We start from the raw sequence: 12,918 nt of genomic DNA on the forward strand, positions 1-12,918 counted from the left end.
AGCTCTCCAACAAGCAAAAACAAAAAGCACACGAGATATCTTGAGCCTTCAAACTTGCAAAATACAAACATTGAATCATTTCTTGCTCTTCATTTTTTAATATCTACTCATTGAGTGAGTTTCATTGTAACTTTCATTTCTTCATTTCAATTGTAAGAGTTTGAGTATGTGAGACACTTGAGTGAAGAGATTGGGAGATAATCTCTTTGTTGTAAAGGTTCATTGACACCTTGAAGTCAATTGTAATCGGTTGAAGCCTTGGAAAGGGTTGGATAGTGAAATCCTCAAGCTTGGATCACTTGGAAGCGTGGACGTAGGCGGGGATTGCCGAACCACGTAAAAATTCGTGTGTTTGTTTCTCTTCTCCCTTACTCTTTAATTATTGTGCTTTTATTGAACTTATTGCTTTCAATTTTTATTAAGACATTAGATTGCTTGTTGTGTGGATTTGTTAGGATAATTTTTAAAATTTCAATTCACCCCCCCTCTTGGGTTGCACACTTATATTTCATCTATAGACTCAAACACTTCATTTACATAGTTTTCGTCTATAATCCATTCATGCCATTTTATTTTAAAACGTTAAGATAAAAAAAATCACTTGCAACCAAATCACATATACGCTTAGAAAATTAACCCTACTCATAATTAAATCTACTTCCTCTGGGATTGACATTCATCACTACAAATATATACTACAATATATTCACGTGCTTGCGAGTACAATAAAATTTGCACAACAAACTCATTTTCAGGTATGTTATTATTGTGGAGCTTAGAATTAAGTAAAAAAACTTTTGATGCGTCAACCTGTTCATTAAATTTTTCATTTGTTTTTGAAAAATAAGCCACTCGTTTGGTAATATGGAGTTTGATATCATATTAAAACAATAAAAATATATTTGATAATTAAGTTGACTGAGAGCCATGTTTTGGATTATTAAACCTTTAAAAGTATATCTGTATGAATTCTTGATAATACAAAGATAAATAATCTAATAGGAAAATAGAAAGAAGATTTTTAATTAAAAATTAAATATCAAAATGTTCCTTCACGTAACAAAATAACAATCCTAATCTAACTTGGATCTACCCAAATAAGTAATTAAGTTCAAATTCTAATAAACTTAGAAAAAAAATAACACAAATAAAAAAACCCCGGAGGCTCTTTTTATTTGACATATATAATTGTGAACTCGTAAACAAAAGTGAATTACTTGTTCAACAAGAAAAAAAGGTAAATTAAAGTTGCTCAGGGTATTTCTTTTCTCCTTGAGATATATATACTGCAAAACCTCTATAAAATAATATTGTTGGGACCTAAAAAAATATTATTTTAGTGAGGTTATTTATTTACTGATAAATGAATAACTTATTAAGTTTTCAATAAATGAATATTTATTAATTTATGAAGAGTTTTCTTGGTACATGTATAAAAGAAGTGTGTAAAAAAAAACAAATAAAAATAATTATTGTTATGATCATAGAATATGTTAAAATTAGTCTAGAATTTGCTTTGTATACATGATATAAGGGAAGAAATAATGGAGTAGTGAGCCCAATCAAGGAGGGATATGGTTGATAAATAATCTTTGAGATTTGGCTTTAATAGCCACAAGATTTGTGTGATACCATTACTACTTTACACATAAATTACATGAAGTTATTTCTGGTTTACACTATAGAAATGCCATGGATATTGAGCATCTTTTGAATTATCTTTGTGAAATGATGCAATAATGGAATTTCCTGCTAATAAAGAGATTATTCATAAGGTAATGGGTACATTCACTGATGATAATCATGATCCAAATGACAATTATACTTTATCAACTGTTTCCATAAAAGACGCTTTTTAAGGAATAGTAACCTTAAATACCTACTTTCTATAGCGAGAAAAAATATATTACATGCTTTACAAAAAAATTAAGGATGAGGCAATGTTTAATTTAGGAATAAAGAAAAAACAAACAACTTTAAATGCATATTTTAGAAAAGAATTGAAAAATGCAAGTCATCAAGAAAAAAATTCTTAATAATATAAATTTTATATGTATGTATGTATGTATGTATGTTAAAGATGGTGCAAAACAATGTATAAATGTAAAATATGGCGTAGAACAAAGAAAAAAGGAGGGAACAATCGGAAGAGAGCAAAAAATGAGGATGAGGCCGGTGAGGACGCAAATAAGAGAGAGCTGGTACATAAAGAATAGGGTCAAGAGTATGCCCAAGTCATTCGAATGCTTAGAAACGGTTGCTGCAAGGCCACATGCACTAGCGGCACCAGGCGGCTCTGCCACCAGTGATATTATTCATGTTGGCTCGAGAGATTATCAAGACGAGAAGGCCAATGTCATGCTTAAGTACATGTCTGATGAGGCCAGGAGATAAAAGAACTTAGAGGAATTACCTGATAGTATTCGATTAAATGAAGGCAATGTTGCTGATTTCAGGGGCGACTCTTCCTCTAGGCAACTTAGGCAGTTGCCTAGAGCCCCACTGTATATGAAGGCCCCAAATTTTTCTCTAACATTATAACTATTAAATTATTCATTTATATTTATTATTATTATTATGATTCTATAATAATCTTTACTCAAATAAATTATCAAATTCCTACAACAATCTCTATTCAATGTTATTTCATTTAAAACTCTATAAAAGTCACACATTTGCTAACTTGTTATCTATTATTTTTTTATCAATTAAAAGAAAAAGGCACGACACATTCAATGCTTTAATGCATAAGGGAAAAAAAGCTTTCTTCAATTTTTGCTTAAGAAAAAAAATCAACTATTTCCATTGATAATTGCTGTATAAAATATCAATCCACCAAAGTTAAATTTCAAATATCCAAGTTTTTTCTTCCTATTTTTTTCTTAATTAGTTGTGTTATTCAATTGTTGTTGTTTCTTTTTTAAATATTATAGTTGTTTTCTTTTAATTATCTAGCATAATTGTTTGCTTGTTTACTCTTCTTTCACTAAAAAAAGAAAAAAAATATCTAATAGAAAATGTGCATCAAGATACAAAAAACTTGGGAAAAAAAGAGAAGAATACAAAAGTTAGTTCGATCTCAAAAAGGAGCTCTTGATAAGTTTGACAAAAATAGTAAAAATGATGTGAATTAGAGTGAAGAATTAGTAATTGACGAAAATTTTCAAAATTAAAATTGATAAAAACTTATTTAAGATCAACTAAGTCGAAAGAAAAGTTAAAAGATTTAGCTAAATTAAGAAAAATATATTAGCGAAATTAGAATATAAAAATTTGAACAATAATTTTGCACCTAAGAAAGCTAGCAAATTTGATTTTAAATAAATAACTTTTTAGTAAAACTGATACATATATTTAACCTCAAATTTTCTAAAAAGCTTAATTAAAATAATTCGCCTAAAATCCCAAAATTGACCATGATGCTACTTCCAGTAATTTTATCGAGTTTGAGGATGACGATATCGATAAAATTTAATTTTTAATTTCTTATTATTAGGGTTTAGGGGCCTAAAATTTTACTCTTGTTTGATTTTTCTTTTCCTTTTCCTTTTCCTTTTTCATATAATTTATCAAATTTACTCTTTATCTTCCACCCTTTTTCCGTTCAGTGGATGATGTGTACCTCTTGATAGGATCTGCAAATATAAACCAAAGATCAACGGATGGGCAAAGAGACACTGAAATTGCAAAAGGGTGTTACCAGCTGCCCAAAAATGATGATCAAAACAGCGAAGATATTAGTGCATACCGTTTGTCGCTATGGTACGAACATACTGGACTTGCAGAGGGACTATTTCGAGAACCTGAAAGCCTGGAATGTGTGCAGAAAATATGTTCAATAGGAGATGAAATGTGGAATATTTACAGTGGTGAAGAAGTTGTAGACACGGACGGTGTTCACCTGGTAACTTATCCTGTGAATGTAACACCTGATGGATTGATTGAGGATCTTGTTGATGAAGGTGGAAATTTTCCTGATACAAAAACTCCAGTGAAGGGAAAGAGATCAAAAGTATTGCCTCCCATATGCACCATTTAGTTATATTGAATCTGAGGCTTTGCTGGAACTTGTACACATTTGAAAGCTGCGAAGACACGAATGTATGATATCGATGTAAAAACTTTTAGCACTAGAGTTTAATCATAAATTTTAGAAAAAATAGAAAAAAAATATATTTAGAGAAGGGGGGGGGGGGGGGGGAGATTTTATTTATGAAAGAAATTATAAAGAAGGTTACTGTAACATGTATCTAGATCCATTTTCTAAAACAAAGTTGTATGAACTTGGCCGCAGGACTTAGAGCAGCTTTCCCAGAAGCCCAAAAAGTTGAATATAGAATATCATCAACCGGTCTCAATAAGCTGAATACCTGATGTCAATTTCTAAAAGTTGACTGTCCCATATCAATTTTTATATTAAGTTTGGTTAGAACAATCAAAGCAATGTGCTGGGTCATCTCTCTAATAGCATTTCCTCACAAGCAACTCTGACGGATAATGACAAGCGAGTTCACCATAGCCACTACGATGATCATGACCAATTGACCATGGCTACCAAATTATACAGTAATACAAAATTACTATTCAAAACATTAATTGTGGACTCCATTGGATAGAATCGTAGAATATGCTAATATATATTCAATAATAAAGTTAATTTAATCTTATCTTATCTGCTCTATGATTGAGTTTCCCGGTTGGATTATTGGACCCTACAGTTATCAATATGATGTGGGCCGATTAGCAAAGCATTTTCAATTTTTTTTCAGCATTTGGGGTCTGTAATACACATATTTGGTACAGCATGCAATCATATGGCAGCAAAATATTTATTACTTTCATTAGTGTCGTACAAATGCATGTTGTAACTCGCTGCTGATACAAGTTCCATTTTCATTTATATTCCGTTTTTGTTTTTGTCTGGTTCAGGCCGAGCAAAAAATATTATGCAAATCATCTACAAACCAGGCAGCAACAGTGAAATCAGAAAGCCTGAATCTGGGATATTTCATTCTGGAAACTTTGTTTTAGAGGATTTCACTACTTGATCAATTATCTGTTTATTCATTTCTGATATGATTCTTTCTTTCATTGTTTGTGTGGGAATGTTTTCGAACAAATATGGTTTTTAGTCAGTGGTTATTACAAGTTCTATTTTTCATCTTCCTTTCCGGCTTAGAAAGTTCAGTTATTTGATGCAAAAATGGATTCTGCAATGAACTCTTTCACTTGGGTAAGTCTTCAAATGAAGTTGTCTCTTTCCAAGTAATTGTGATTTTCCCAAGCAATCTGAATTTTCTTTTTATGTTGGTATGTTAGGGATCAAGGTCTTTACAAATCGGCAGCAAGCTTTGTTCTGTGTTCTCGCCATTTATAGGCTTCGTTGAAGAGAGCAAAAAATGAGGATGAGGCCGGTGAGGACGCAAATAAGAGAGAGTTGGTACAGAAAGAAAAGGGTCAAGAGTATGCCCAAGTCATTCGAATGCTTAGAAATGGTCGCTGCAAGGCCACATGCACTAGCGGCACCAGGCGGCTCTGCCACCGGTGATATTATTGATGTTGGCTCGAGAGATTATCAAGACGAGAAGGCCAATGTCATGCTTAAGTACATGTCTGATGAGGCCAGGAGATAAAAGAACTTACAGGAATTACCTGATAGTATTCGATTGAACGAAGGCAATGCTGCTTATTTCAGGGGCGACTTTTCTTCTAGGCAACTTAGGCAGTTGCCTAGAGCCCTACTCTATATGAAGGCCCCAAATTTTTCTCTAATATTATAATTATTAAATTATTCATTTATATTTATTATTATTATTATGATTCTATAATAATCTTTACTCAAATAAATTATCAAATTCCTACAACAATCTCTATTCGATGTTATTTCATTTAAAACTTTATAAAAGTCACGCATTTGCTAACTTGTTATCTATTATTTTTTTATCAATTAAAAGAAAAAGGCACGACACATTCAATGCTTTAATGCATAAAGGAAAAAAAAAGCGTTCTTCAATTTTTGCTTAAGAAAAAAAATCAACTATTTCCATTGATCATTGTTGTATAAAATATCAATCCACCAAAGTTAAATTTCAAATATCCAAGTTTTTCCTTCCTATTTTTTCTTAATTAGTTGTGTTATTCAATTGTTGTTGTTTCTTTTTTAAATATTATAGTTGTTTTCTTTTAATTATCTAGCATAATTGTTTGCTTGTTTACTCTTCTTTCACTAAAAAAGAAAAAAATATCTAATAGAAAATGTGCATCAAGATACAAAAAACTTGGGAAAAAAAGAGAAGAATACAAAAGTTAGTTCGATCTCAAAAAGGAGCTCTTGATAAGTTTGACAAAAATAGTAAAAATGATGTGAATTAGAGTGAAGAATTAGTAATTGATGAAAATTTTCAAAATTAAAATTGATAAAAACTTATTTAAGATCAACTAAGTCGAAAAAAAAGTTAAAAGATTTAGCTATATTAAGAAAAATATATTAGCGAAATTAGAATATAAAAATTTGAACAATAATTTTGCACCTAAGAAAGCTAGAAAAATTGATTTTAAATAAATAACTTTTTAATAAAACTAATACATATATTTAACCTCAAATTTTCTAAAAGGCTTAATTAAAATAATTCGCCGAAAGTCCCAAAATTAATTGAGCCGCCCCTGGCTGATTTTAATGATGACCATGATGCTACTTCCAGTAATTTTATCGAGTTTGAGGATGACGATATCGATAAAATTTAATTTTTAATTTCTTATTATTAGGGTTTAGGGGCCTAATAATTTACTCTTGTTTGATTTTTCTTTTCCTTTTTCATATAATTTATTATGTTTTCTCCTGCCGATTATTATCCTATGCAATGATTGTAGGTACATGAGATACGATTTTAAACACAATTATGAACACAAATTTCTGACCATTAATTAAAAAAAAGGTGAAAATTAGAAGACATAATTATTATTTATTAGTTACAAAATAACGTGGATCTTATCATGTGGTAATTAATTATTTCCCTAATTATTCTCTCTCTTACCTCACGTTTCTCACTCCTATCAAATCTAAAAAGCTTTTCATATACTTCAAGCAAACAAAATCGTAAAACACGAACAAATTTTGCATGTCAAATTGATTTGCATGGATTTATACGGAGAAGTTGCATAAAAATATCAACAAAAATAATAATAATAATAATGGGCAAAATAAACGAACAAGAGCATACGCACTATTCCAGTTCCTCCAATTGCATAAAACTTAAAAGATCTTAGAGACTAATATAAAGAAATTGATTTTGATGGTTTTAATATTTCCATCTATTTCATTGTGCAATATAAGAGAGAGAAACATGAAAATATGAGTAAAAGAAGAAATATAGATGAAACACTAAAGGGAGGAAGGAGAAAAATATTACTGTAATTAATAATTCATGTCCTTTAATCTTCATATTTCATTCTTTTTTAATCTAATGGTAAAAAATATGTGTTTATGATTATGTCTAAAATTGTGTCTGTTAAATCTAACCCATATTTATATATACATTGGCTGACTTTTATTAAATCAAACTTATAATTTTAAGACATCAACTTTATGATTTTTTTTTTCTATTTCAAATTTTATGTTACAAGTAGCTATAAGATTTAGTGTAGGTCTTTTCACCTTATTAAAAAAAAAAAAAGCAGGCCTTTTGAAACCTCTCAAAATTCTTCATAAAGCCCCTTTTTCAATTAAAATTATCTAAATAACCAAATAAATTGATTTTTTTTTTATAATGGGAATTCAATCAAGCACTCAAAATATTATTCTTTTAAAAAATTATTTATACACATCCGATATCATAATTTGTATATATATTTTAAATTTTAATTAAAAATATATATATTTAAATTATTAGACTTTAGACTTATGGAGACAAAAACTATATGATAAGGAGAAAACAATTTAAGATTTTAAGATTTGTATATATTTAATAAATAAAAACTTTAAAAAATAATTTTTTAGGATAAAATTTTATGAAAAGGTAGTTAAGTTTAATATATGAATTTGTATTTTATCAATTAAAATTGGGGTATTTTAAAAAATAAAACTAAAAATAAGTGTTATGGAGGATTAGAGGGATGTTAAAAGCTCCACTCTAACATGCTCCACTTCTGTGAAAACTACCAAGGAAAAACGATCCTCGGGCCTCAGCCGAGCAAGTTATTTTTAGTTTGATTGGACCTTCAAACACCCCCCCTAAGCCGCTTATGCCACTCTGTTGAATTTTATTTCCTAAAACACCCCTGATTAATTTATAAGATAAAAACCCATATATTACAATAACTCATCTTGCCACCCTAAAATGAGTAACTGTTTTAAGTTTTTGTTTATAAAATATACATACAAGTTCTAAAATCTTAAATTAATTTTTCTTTTTATATAATTTTTATCTATAACTCTAAGCTACAATAATTTTCTCTAAAAAAAATTTAATTAAAATTTATAATATAAATATTTATGAAATGTGATCGGTGTAATAAGTTTTTCAAAATAATAATTTAGTTATTTGTTTAATTGAATTTCCATTCGAAATAATAATTGAATTGATTCGACTTAGTTGTTTAGGTAATTTCGGTAAGGGGGCTTCGTTAGAAATTTTGAGGGGTGTCATAAGACATACTCTTTCCAATGTGGGTCTGAAAATATGAACCTGCCCAAAATAAACCGGAGTTATTTTTGATCCCATCACTTCGGTCTTTGTGTGAAAGGCCAACTCCCGCACCTTTATCCACACGTCTCGCACGTGACACCAGGAAAAAGAGCTCAGCTGAACCACGACTCCAAGAGTTAAAAATTTCAGAAAATTCTGAACAGTGATCAGAATCACACCCACAAAATTTTATTGCAGGCTCAATGACAGAACCAAAACCAGACCCATCAGTCAATCAATCAGGTATAAATATATTGTCAATATGTCATTTATTTCAAGTTTCCATCTGATTATTATATAAGGTTTAATTAAAAAAGTGTAATTATTTTGAAAATATTGCATTACTTTAATAATAATGCAAAACTGTGAAATTGACATATCGCTCATGAAATTTGATATTATTTGTTTTAATCTTCTCTATAAACAATCATGTTCAATGGGTGCTTTTCATTTCATGCTAATTTGTTTTCTTTGTATGATGCCAGAATATTGAAAGTTTCAATCTTTAGTACAAGCACAAACTAAAAACTTCAGCTTTTGATTAATGAGAATCGAGTTTTGTAGATAACATTTGATTCCATTGTTTAATACAAAATGTCAAACCACTGTTATAAGTTGAGGTTTAGAATTTAGATGCATAATTTTCGTAAGGATCTTGCTAGTAAAATTTTTGTGGGAGTTGGAACTATAATTGTAGCTGATATAATTTACATTGCTTTTTTCTTTTTTTTTCAATTCCTGTTAAAGAAAAATATGTGAAGGCTCCAAACATTTTGGAAAGAGCTAAGGAAGAGATTGAGGCAATTATTCACCATGATAAATCACCACGCCATACCAAAGAAACTCATGGGACTAGTAATGACATCGATGAGAACACCCCAATAGAAGAAGTGAAAGGGCCAGGTGTGATTCAAAGAGTCAAGGAAGAGATCGAGGCCCTTGTTGAAGCTGTTCATCCAAAGAAAAAAGATTCTAGCAGTCATGATTCTTCTTCAAAGTAAGTCATGGATGGAGTGCTTTGAGTGCTGCTGCCTGTGAGAGAAACTTTGAACCTAATGAGCTTGTGTAGGAAAAATCTCTTGTATTCTTCACTAAATTTACTTTGATATGTATTTGGTACAAATTTTATCATTCACAGGATAGAATGTGTGTGCTCTTTAAAATTTTGATGTCCATTTATCTTTCCTCTCACATTCTTTGGAGTGAATATGAATGATTTGTTGCATTAGTCACTGAAATTGCTTCATATGAGATGGTACCATTTCCATTTAAGCTTAGTATCAATTCTTTAAGCAATTTATACTGAGAGATTTTAAAGTAGAGGCCAGGTATTTGCTTTTTATACTGAGTTGTATGGAATACTCAGACTATTTTGAGACCATACTAATTATATTGCTGTATTGTGGCAATTATGATACACCAGAGCTGTCCAATTTTGCATGGACAAAATGGTGCTTGATAAGAGTTTTGCAATGGCCATAATGTTTAAAAGCATGAGCTGTCCTGTATTACTGTAATGGACTTGAAATGACCTATTGACTACTTGGTAGGCTGCCAGAGAGTAGAGACTTGAGAGCACTGACTGAGTGACTGGAATTGTACAGCATATTGAATGATCTAATCACTGAACTTAGGCACAGGTGTCAATGTGTAATTTCTAGCAGAAAATCAAATATCAAGTCACCATATATTCAAAAACAAAATAAAATAATGAGAAAGATGAAGATATAGATGCAGTTGTTGCTTACCACTGACTTTGATGCTTACCATTTCATCCTTTCTTGATTATCGTCTTATTTTCTTCTTTTTCTTCTCTCTTTTTTTCTTTTTTTCTTTTGCTTTTTCCTCCTCTGAAAGAAAGTTTTATTGTCATCTTGGTGACACCAAAGCACCTGATTGTGGAAATTATGACTCACAAACAAGTACCAAATTGTCTATTATAACAATGCCTGAATCTAGCCGCCAAGACCCTAGAGGAAGACAATTGAATGGTTATATCAGGGTTTCCTTTTTTCAATCTTTGCTTTCCAGTTTCACTTTCATAGCTCACACCTAAAAATTGCATAGTTATAGGATGATCTTGAGTGAATAATAGCTTCTCATTTTCTTTTCCTGCATGCTTTGCTTCCGTTCCCTACTCTGTCTTTTGTTAAACCAGGACCAGCTGGTCCGGTGTAATGAGTGATGTAATAAAAAAAAAAAGAGGAAGTAAAATGACATGGTGATAGAGTGTACTCGGATCTACTGCTCATTAAATGGGCACATCTGCAGATGCCCAAAAGGGAATCTGGACCACCATGATCCTTAATTACTTCATGGCCGATGTTAATGGATGGCTCGGATTTGATCAAGTTAACCGAAGTCCTGGTGTTCCCGATCTACCAGCCTCTACAACTACAAAGTTGACTCAAGTAGTACCATACTAAGTTTATTAATTCACTCATTAAAATTTAAAACCTATCTGCATTGCTGATTGTCTCAGATATTGATGCATTTATTCTCCTTTTAAATAAGTGGGGAGTCTGCAGCAATGGATTCTTTTTCCTTTTATAGAAATAAGTCTTGAGAGAAAAGCAAAAGGCACTGCAGTCTAGGCAAGATTTCTTCTGATCTTTATATGGTCATGCAGGTTTTTTTTTATCCTTTTCCTTTTCTTTTCTTTTTTGGCAGACCCCAAAAAAGGGAGCTGTTATTCTAGCCTTATGGAACGGAGTTGGACAGCTCATAGAGTATATCAGATTGGTTTGAGTAAGCAAAAGAGAAAGTGGCTTGTACTAAAAGAAAAGACCAAGATAAAAGCTGAAAAGGAAACCTCACTGTTGTTTCTAACCCATGACTTTGCTTGTGAAGCAACCAAATCTCCATACCAATGAATGTTAAAGAGAGGCTGAGGAGAAATCCAAGAAACTTTTAGAGGTTCTGGGGAAATGGGAGTTTGATTGTTTTGTCTTTTCTCATTTTCCTGGTTATATACTTGAGCAGTCATGCATGGCCTCATCCAGCTAGTAAAGTTTGTGTGCTTTTAAGACATTAATATCTCTATCGCTCTTTTTCCCTCTGCCATCATCATTTAAGTTCATTGTCATAATCATCATCACTTGAAGTCTTGAAGAAATGGAGAGAAGGTTATGCTGCTTTTTGTTGTTACTAGCCATTCAAATTGTGAGTTGGGTTTCTGCAACAAGCAGGCATTTTGCACCAAATGATGGTGTTGGTATTGGTAGTCATCCACCTGGTAATTAACTTATATATGCTGAAACTCCACCCCCTATTTTTTTGGGCAATGATTATATCTATTAGTTTTTCTCTTTAGACCAAAAAATAGCCTTTTGCATATCAAAACTTAATTACTTTTACATGATTTCTTTTTTAAGCTTCCATTTGACTTAAAAGTATCACAACCATGCCCTATTTTTCCTTATGAAAAAAATCTTCTTCGGCTTTAGCTTGTGAAGAAACACAGTACTAACCAAACTTCATTGCCTTCTGAGTTACAGGCCAGAGCCCGCAGGCTTTACCAGTCACCATAGACCCAAATTCGAGCTCAAAAGAGGTGTGCCTGTCTCTTTCTCTCTTCTCTGTTCTTCCGTTGTGTCTGTCATTAACAAATGTTTTGACAAAATACAACCTTTGTTTTGTTCTCTTTGAAGGGTTATAATTTCGATAGCAAAATAGGATCAACCCCTCCAAGCTGTGAGAACAAGTGTTATGGATGCATTCCATGTGAAGCCGTACAAGTGCCCACAACCAGCAAGCAGCGCAGCCAGTTGGGTATTCAGTACGCAAATTATGAGCCTGAGGGTTGGAAATGCAAGTGTGGCCCTTCTATTTACACCCCATGAATGAATGACTCAACCCACAACTACAACAACAGAGATTCTTCCAATTCCTCTCTCTTTTTATCATCTCAATATTGTTGTACAAAAGCTCAGATTGGCATGGCTATTTGAAAATGTTAGTTGAGACTAGTAAAATAGTTGGTGTAGTAGCTAGAAATTTTATTTCTTTTAAACAAACGGAATGTATTTGGCCTTTTTCTCTTTTCCTTTCCTAGGAATGCCGGTGGGGGTTGGTTCATAAATTCATATAGTGCAATTGGCATTAAGGGGAGGCAAGTCGTTTTCGCAATTTATAACCATAAGCTTACAAGTTTCAACTTTCAAGTGAGTGCCAGTATTCTTTATTTAATAAGAGAGATTCAAATAACCTCTGTTAATTATAAGTAACGAAATAG

At 31.5% G+C, this 12,918-nt stretch overlaps 2 protein-coding genes and 1 long non-coding RNA gene across 3 annotated transcripts; 2 read left to right on the forward strand and 1 right to left on the reverse strand.

The window, feature by feature from the left end:
• Positions 1-3,597: 3,597 nt before the first annotated feature.
• LOC127898933 (uncharacterized) lies at positions 3,598-4,053 on the reverse strand. Its single transcript, XR_008050668.1, has 3 exons — positions 3,902-4,053; positions 3,749-3,811; positions 3,598-3,635 (listed from the first exon to the last, which is right to left on the reverse strand). It is a non-coding gene; the product is annotated as an uncharacterized LOC127898933 (long non-coding RNA).
• A 4,706-nt stretch (positions 4,054-8,759) lies between these two features.
• On the forward strand, positions 8,760-9,916 carry LOC102623374 (uncharacterized). The gene is made up of 2 exons (XM_006465940.4): positions 8,760-8,927; positions 9,432-9,916. Exons 1-2 carry the CDS (start codon positions 8,888-8,890, stop codon positions 9,683-9,685), a joined length of 294 nt encoding a protein of 97 aa, XP_006466003.2. The 5' UTR covers positions 8,760-8,887; the 3' UTR covers positions 9,686-9,916.
• Positions 9,917-10,056: 140 nt separating this feature from the next.
• LOC102623102 (EPIDERMAL PATTERNING FACTOR-like protein 3) lies at positions 10,057-12,727 on the forward strand. Its single transcript, XM_006465939.4, has 3 exons — positions 10,057-11,919; positions 12,182-12,237; positions 12,335-12,727. The coding sequence occupies exons 1-3, from the start codon at positions 11,799-11,801 to the stop codon at positions 12,524-12,526; spliced, it is 369 nt and encodes a 122-aa protein (XP_006466002.2). The 5' UTR covers positions 10,057-11,798; the 3' UTR covers positions 12,527-12,727.
• Positions 12,728-12,918: the final 191 nt, after the last annotated feature.

The sequence above is a fragment of the Citrus sinensis genome, chromosome 7 (genome assembly GCF_022201045.2).
Source record: "Citrus sinensis cultivar Valencia sweet orange chromosome 7, DVS_A1.0, whole genome shotgun sequence".
NCBI classification, from domain to species: domain Eukaryota; kingdom Viridiplantae; phylum Streptophyta; class Magnoliopsida; order Sapindales; family Rutaceae; genus Citrus; species Citrus sinensis.